At 42.4% G+C, this 7,752-nt stretch overlaps 1 protein-coding gene across 1 annotated transcript; it reads right to left on the minus strand.

The window, feature by feature from the left end:
• Positions 1–2,900: 2,900 nt before the first annotated feature.
• Positions 2,901–7,395, minus strand: si:ch211-222n4.2 (uncharacterized protein LOC101885505 homolog). The gene is made up of 7 exons (XM_035609338.2): positions 6,685–7,395; positions 5,514–5,561; positions 4,946–5,063; positions 4,216–4,411; positions 4,016–4,116; positions 3,851–3,910; positions 2,901–3,699 (listed from the first exon to the last, which is right to left on the minus strand). Exons 1-7 carry the CDS (start codon positions 7,022–7,024, stop codon positions 3,573–3,575), a joined length of 990 nt encoding a protein of 329 aa, XP_035465231.1. The 5' UTR covers positions 7,025–7,395; the 3' UTR covers positions 2,901–3,572.
• Positions 7,396–7,752: the final 357 nt, after the last annotated feature.

A 7,752-nucleotide genomic window follows, 5' to 3' on the forward strand; every position in this document is an offset into this window, starting at 1 on the left:
TGTACCTGCAAACTCTGACAAGTTTTTTTCTGCAAGTCTGTTTGGACACAGAGGAGTAATATAACTGTCATAATGTAGAGTAGGAGTATGATAGGTAGACTACTTGCATTTGATATAGCCAGGTGCCATTTGCCAATTCCATTTGTAGATGTTGAGGCCATGCATCCAAGATGTTCATCAAGCATAAGTCAGGTTGTAGAGCTGCAACGGTTAATCGATTAGTAATCGATTACTAAATTAATCGCCAACTATTTTGACAATCCATTAATCGCTTCAAGTAGTTTTTAAGAAAGGAAAAAGTCAAAATTTTTGAGTATTATCAGTTTCTTAGCTCCTCTGTGACAGTAAAACTGAATATATTTTGCGTGTGGACAAAACAAAACATCATGTTGGGGGTTTGAGGAAACACGGTCAACATTTTTTAACATTTTACGCCTTATTTTGGACCAAACAACTAATCGATTAATCCAGAAAATAATCAACAGATTAATCGATTATGAATATAATCATTAGCAGCCCTATATATTTGCTGTATGATGATAAATGGCTGATTGAATGCAGACTTGAACTGCAAAGTGTTTGCTCAGTCAACAGCTATTTACACCAGTAAAAAAAACGTTTTTACATATTTCCCTATTCTCATTTCCTGTTGCTGTCCAACTTCCCCTGCATTCAATCTCATAATAAGAATTATCTGGTGCAGAGAGCGTGGCACATCAATTTGGAGCTCCTCAACCTACCCAGCCCCTCAACACAATATGCTGAAAGGGGAGAGAGAGAATTTAAATGCAAGGGACAGTGCCTCCAAAGACGCCTTTATTCAGTCATGCAAAAAAAAAGAACCCCCCCCCCCCAGAAAAAAAAGAAAGAACGCGTTGGAGAACACTGACGGCCCACGACAAGCCAGTCCAATGACAATAGGCCCGGACAAGGTCTGCTCGTAGATGACAGTAGAATTATAAAGAGGTGGTTCTGCTCCTCTGGTTGTTGGAAGTTTGCGGTGACCCTGCCTCATGAGGCTGCAGCTGGCACAGAGCTCTGCCCCCATCACTGCAACACCGTCTGAATTTCAATCGATTTTTTGCACCAGCTGAGTTTTACTGACCAACGCTTGCCAATTTCCAGAGACACAGTGATGCAACAAATTGGGATAAAAAATAAATAAAAAAATCAAACAGGGCTTCCTCGTCAGAAGTATTAGTAAAAACAATAATGATTTTTAAGGACACAATCTTTTGACTGTGACAATTTAGACTATTTTACCATAAAACTGTTTGAACCCTTTGCTTTCACCATGTATTCAGATCCAGTTACTGCAGTGAAATAAACTCATTGAGAGGGTTTTGGAAATGATTCTGTATAAGGCAGGTTATGGCCCAGCTGTGTGTAACCTGCTGGCCGACATTTGAAGGCTTGGATTGAACGGATGTTTCTTCAGAAACACCTCCATCTAGTGGGTGTATGCAACAGCCAATAGTCTTATTTATACATAACCCTTTTTTTTTTTTAAACCTTTTCTTTTTTTTAGACTGTTTGAATTGGTGCAAGTAGATTCAATGTTAGACAAATTATAAGTCACATGAGCTTTCAACTATCTGAACACAGCTAAACGCAAGAACACCCCGACGATCCCTGCCAACAGGGTTTTTCCGGCTCACTCCACTTATGAGACAAAGGAGCAAAATCAGTGCCCTTCAGGAACAGGATTTACTTCTCTAAGCACTACCCCCCCGGGCTATCACTGCTGTAACTGCTGTCACTGCTGTATTAAGAACGTGTCTCATGGGCTGGGCTGCAGGATCTGCATTGCGATTGTTTCACGGCCACTCTGGAAGCGCAACGGTGCATTTATCAGTCCGAAGAAAACACTCTCTTGGTCGCAACAGCATACAGCAGTGCTGAAGGGTTTTTCAACTTGTGTTTTTCCACTTTTATCAAAATACAACAATATTGAAAAGTTCTTCATGATAAGCATTTGTAAAAAGAAATAAAAAAAATCTGAGGTTATGGGAAAATACTGTGGCTAATTATTAGAGTAATGAATTGAAATGCATTCCTAATGGTTCACATGAACAAAGGTAGTTCCATAGGAGGCCGGGTAGTAAATCAAGTGTTGCTTTATAATTTGGATTTGTAGAATGCACGGAAGGAATCTTCCTAAGAAGTGAATCCAGTAACTTGCGCCTCGAAAAGCAGAAGAGACAGTTAAATATGATCTAATGTTCAGAGGAGGAGGAACTTCAGCATCTGCCCCGCCTGGCTGCATGCAGCTCTCAACCTGCCCCGTGCTGTTGCACAACTGCATGCAGACTTTTGACTCATGTTATGAATTTAGGCCGGGCGCTTTTTTTTTGGTTTACTTTCACATGACTGTGCACCACTTCACTGAGAAATATAAAGTTGCAGATATCAGTTTTATTGCTGAGGGGATTTAATTCACCAGTACAACACATAATTACTATTTATTTATGTGATTTATTGATTAATTCCTGTATTTATTTATGAATTAGCAACAGTGAAACAAAATTTTAGTCCTGTTGACATCCTGTTTTTGCAGACAAGCCACAATAAATACTGTGCGTAGCCAAAGTTCTGTGGGATTTGAATTAGAGGCTTTTATTGGCAATGTTGGTTTTTTTCAAAGTTCTCATCAGAGCAGAATGGGAAAAAAGCACCAATTTCAGTTTAATTTGTTGTATCTTTAAAAATACTACTACTAATAATACTTCCTCATAGTTTTCGATAAAGCTGAACACATTTAAATTGCATTTTTTTTGCAGCATACACATAGACAAAACAGTAAATATTGTACATCATTTACTTGCTAAATGAAACATTTTGTGAAAGAAACGAGGAGGAAGTGGCACCAGTCTGGGAGGAAAAACACAAGGATAGTGCTGTTTTGTGTGAATACAGTTTATTAAGAGTTTTGTGCTAATCCTGCTCAGGTAAACTGCAGGTGCATGACTGGTAATACTTGACACTGATACACACACACGTGTTGACCAATGTGTTGACCAATACAAAAATGCCTGAGAAAAAAGCCTGCTATTGTCTTGTCTGATTTATTTGCACATGCTTTGAGAGGATTTACTTTGGTTGTTATATGGAATAAAACAAACCTGCCCACCATTTTGGCAGATTTACAACTAAAGTGCAGTGAAAGCAGAACTTAGATTTATAAACATCTGGCAAAGTTAAAATGAGCAAGTCATTCTAGTCAAATGGGTTGTTGTTGTTGAATAGTTCAAATGTCCTATAATGCAATGTTTGGTGAAAATTAATAAATAAATAAATTTATGATTTCCGGTACGAAGCTAGCTTTGAGACCTTATTTCCTCGTGTGCAGCGTTGGACTTTGTTTTCCTCTACATTTTTATAGTACCTGTCCTTTATGAGAACATTTCTGTACCCATTGATGTACTTCCGATGTATATTGATTACTGAGAATTAATTAATTAGAGTGCATTACGTTTTAGTGGCTACGGTTTTTAATTGTATTTTTAAAACAATCGAGAATATCCCAGTCGTGTGGCGATCGTAGCTGACCCTGAGGTTGGTTTTTGATCTCGTCAATGCACGGTCCTTCTCAAGCGGTCTCTCTGCACGGCACGGGCTCTCCTCTGTCTGTCCGCAATGGTTGGGCTGAGGCTCTGCTTGAGGGCCGGGAGGACCACGCCAGAGTGAGACGGTCCAGACCTGGGGAAGGAAAAAATATTGTTTGTGTCCTGAAAAGCCTCTCGGTAAGAAGAAGCAGTAAAAGAAGTAGTAAGGAGGTTTGAGCGATCTGTTGCTTTGAAAAAACCTCATTCACATAAAGTCACAAAGCACCGTAGATAGAAATACATACGTGTTTTCCGGATATGTTTGAAGACCAAGTTTTGGAAATTTATTCTCTTCAGAAGGTTTGCTGAAAAGTAAAAAAAAAAGGGGAAAAAAAACGTCATACACAACTGAGCTAGTTTTTTCATAGCCGTACTGATGATGAAAGTGAAAATGATCCGTATCCCTTTACCGAGTACCATCGATGAGGTAGGCCTTGGTCAGAATGTGGTTTTCTGGGGAGATTTTCTTGCTCAGAACAATATCCCTCAGCAAAGCCTTCACACGCATAATCTGAGTGAAACAGAGTTGTAATACAGAAGTGAAATACTGTATTTTTTTTAAATGCACAACACTGGAGAACATTGGTTTCATAATGGGTACTGTACTTACTTCCCGGGACTGTATACTGTTGGCATTGTAGAGCTGCCGGATGATGACCTCACACTCCTGCAGCGTGGGAGCGCGCGGTGACTGCGAGGGGCAGGTGTGAATCCGAAGAGGCTGTAGTGAAGTGATGAGGCCCCCCTTCACCTCTGGGCCATGGTCCTGCCCGGTGGAGCCCAGAATTTCGCTACCGTCTCCAACGCTTAGTGAGATAATATCAATTCAAAGTAACATGACAAGTTGCTACGTATACAACTACGGATCAAGACTCAAACCCATTTATACAGTGGCCCTGAAGTGCAAACCACAAAGACAAATAAGAAAACACAATGGCAAATAATTCATCGTTGCGTTTTCATATTTTTCGTTGTGTTTTGCACTTCAGGGCCACCGTTCATTCACTGGCCTTGTTTGTACGACAGGACCAGATGTATAATATAACTGTTACGGACCAGACCCTAAATTTAAGAACTTGCAGTCAAATCCTGATCCACCTACTATCAGATGTTCACTAAAAAGAAACCTCTCAACTGTTTAAATATGTGACACATTAACATCCCGTAAATTTTGCACCTAAAAATATTATAATCATATTATGGTAACAAACGTAATGTGGCTATATCCGCATCTCTTCGCATTTTTTGCTGTTTCACAGCCTGGCTGCAGGCTAACTTCTAACTTGTAGCTCCTATAGCGATGCTGAATAAGGAGCAGATGTAGCCGGATGGAAATTCACCTGAGTGCCTGTTCTTGTGAGGGTCGCGTGTCCTGCAGCAGCTCCTCCAGGTAGAGTTCCGTGTGAGCTTCCCTTCCCTGAGTGGGCGGTCTAACGCCTCGTTGACCGTGCGTCGGCCCTGGGAGATGTCGGATATTGTTTAAGTGCTGTGGTCTACGTGTTATTTGCCATACTAACAACAAGAACCTAAATTCTTCCATTCTCGCTGTGCCCTAGTGACATAGATTTTGCCTTATCATTTATACCAATTTCGATGTCCCTTTAATAAAGTAATAAAGTAATAAATACTGGCAAAATACTAGCTGATAAACAAGACTGTAATGTGGTCATAATGGATTTAGAGCATTAGAGGATTAGCCAAAAGCACACAATCCCACAGGGTTATTTTAATCTACAAACAGCTTCCAAAATGTGTTATATCAATAACATAATATTAAATTACATACATCATCAAAGAATATTTTATCCAATCCATCATTCATGTCCGCTTTAATCTGTCCCAGTTCCTGCGAGAAGAACATGTGCAAAGCAGTGACACAAAAAACAGTAAATCTGGATTATATCTTACCTTTTCTATTGGACTTTGGAGGCTCCATTATCATCCTGTACTGCAACTCTGCAACATCAAATTTTTTGAGCGTATGATATAGGCAACAACATGAAGGGGCACAATCGCACAACACGGTCACAGCAAACAGCTCGTGTAACCACGGGGGCACAGCCAGGTGACTGGGGAGTGTCCTGGCGGGTGGCGAGGCGAGGTTCCATGGAACAGCATGGGGACCGTTCAAGTGATGTGACACCGGATCCGCGTTCACCACCTCCCACGGAGAAACCCTCAGAACCGCCGGAGTTGCTACGTGACCAGCGTACCTGGATTGAATGTCTCCCGTTGTCTGCGCCTCCGTCGAAACAGACAGGTCTTTTGTCATTAACTTGAATTCATTATATAAAAGGGGTGTGGACAGCACAGGTTACTGGGTTCATCCCGTATGAGGGGAAATACTGATTATGGATTCTTAGGGTCAGTTGGTTTGCCCTTTAGGGCCTTGTGTCAAGTTGTCCAAAAAGTCTTGAGATGCTTCTGCAATTTTCTTTCAGGATCATGAAAGCACTATATGTTATGATTTAGGGCCGCAACTAATGATTATTTTCATAATCGATTAATCTGTTGATTACTTTCTCGATTAAACAATTAGTCGTTTGGTCCATATAATGGTGAAAAATATTAATCGTGTTTCCCAAACCCCCAACATGATATAAAATATTCACATTTAAGAAGCTGAAATCAGAGAATTTTGACTTTTCCCCCCCATAAAAACTACTTGAACCGATTAATCGCTCATCAAAATAATTGGCGATTAATTTACTAATCGATTATTAATCGATTAGCTGTAGCAGCTCTATTATGATTTGGATGAAAAGCATCCTACACAGCAATTCCTTATCTCTCATAACTTTATATATTATATATCATATTCTTATTGTCAAAAACTGTCCTCCATTTCTTCTTTCCCCCCTTCCTCTACTTACTGTTTTCAAAACAAAACAAAAAAATACAATACAAGTTCACTTACTGACTATGTGACCCAACCCACCATTTACTTTTCATTATAAACATATGAATCGTTGACGACAACTGTGCCAGACTATTGTTAGGTTGCACTCCCGCGGTGAAAGGGTTAAAGTATTCATCGCCAGGGAGGAAGCACGTCCTCGTGTGTGGCCGTTTCCTTCACCTTTATTCTCCCGTCGGAGGCGCTCGACCTCGGCGTGGAGCCTCTCCAGAGTTTCCTTGTGCTGCTGCTGCAGGAACTGGATGTTGCCCTGCAGCGATGCGACGCGGGGGTCCGGCGCGTCGCCGTGACGGGGCTGCGCGGCCGCTCTGCTGCCCGCCGGCGGCACGACGGGCAGCGGCTGCAGGTGGTGCAGGTGCTGGTGGTGCAGGTGGTGGTGCTGGTGCTGGTGGTGGAGGTGGTGCGCAGGTGACCGCCGGGGCGGAGAGCGAGGTTTCCCGAGACGCCCGACGCGGGTCCAGTGCGGCAGGTGGCTCAGCGGCGGGAGGTTTTTACTCGACATGCTACTTTGGGGCTAACGACGGGCCAGTCGGCGACGAACGAACTAAGTTAGCGCCCGAACTAGCACCGTTGGCTAACTGTGCTCGGGGTAACTCGCATTGGTGTCCGACAACATCCGGCTGGCTAGTTGGCTGGAGCCTGTTGCTCGAGTAATCGAGTCAAACAGCCTGAATCACTTCCGCCATTTGACATGCGCTTCGCTCGGACAGCGACGTTGCCGTGACAACCGGCAGCCACACAGCCGCAGCCACGTGACTGCTTCCGAAATGTGATTCAAAGGTTGTCGCGATAACTTCAGGTTTAACTCTGGGCTTCCCGTCCTAAAGAGCCGGTCCCCGTCTTACCGGGCGGGGGTGGGGGGGGGGTACATCGCCATGGTAACTTAGCAGGGGAAGTTCGAGCTGTGGGATCAAAAGCTTAGAATCTAGCGATCAAAGCCAGTCTCCACCGGCCACAACTACTGACCAATCAGATCACTGGGAAGCCACCAGCGTCATCATTCTACAGGATCCTGACTGGGACAAAAATAGAGTTTAGAGAAACATGACAAGCAATAATAAAGCGCTGCGTGGCCCCACATAGCTAAGTTATTTAACCATTACTGCATTTTTTTGATTGATTGGTGCAATTTGTCGAGGAAGTACACCTCGAGTAATTAAAGTGCCACCAAATTATTCACTTTCAAAAGGACTATTGCATAACTATTGTTATAAAATGTGCATAAGGACA

This window comes from Scophthalmus maximus, chromosome 20, assembly GCF_022379125.1.
Source record: "Scophthalmus maximus strain ysfricsl-2021 chromosome 20, ASM2237912v1, whole genome shotgun sequence".
Lineage (NCBI taxonomy): Eukaryota > Metazoa > Chordata > Actinopteri > Pleuronectiformes > Scophthalmidae > Scophthalmus > Scophthalmus maximus.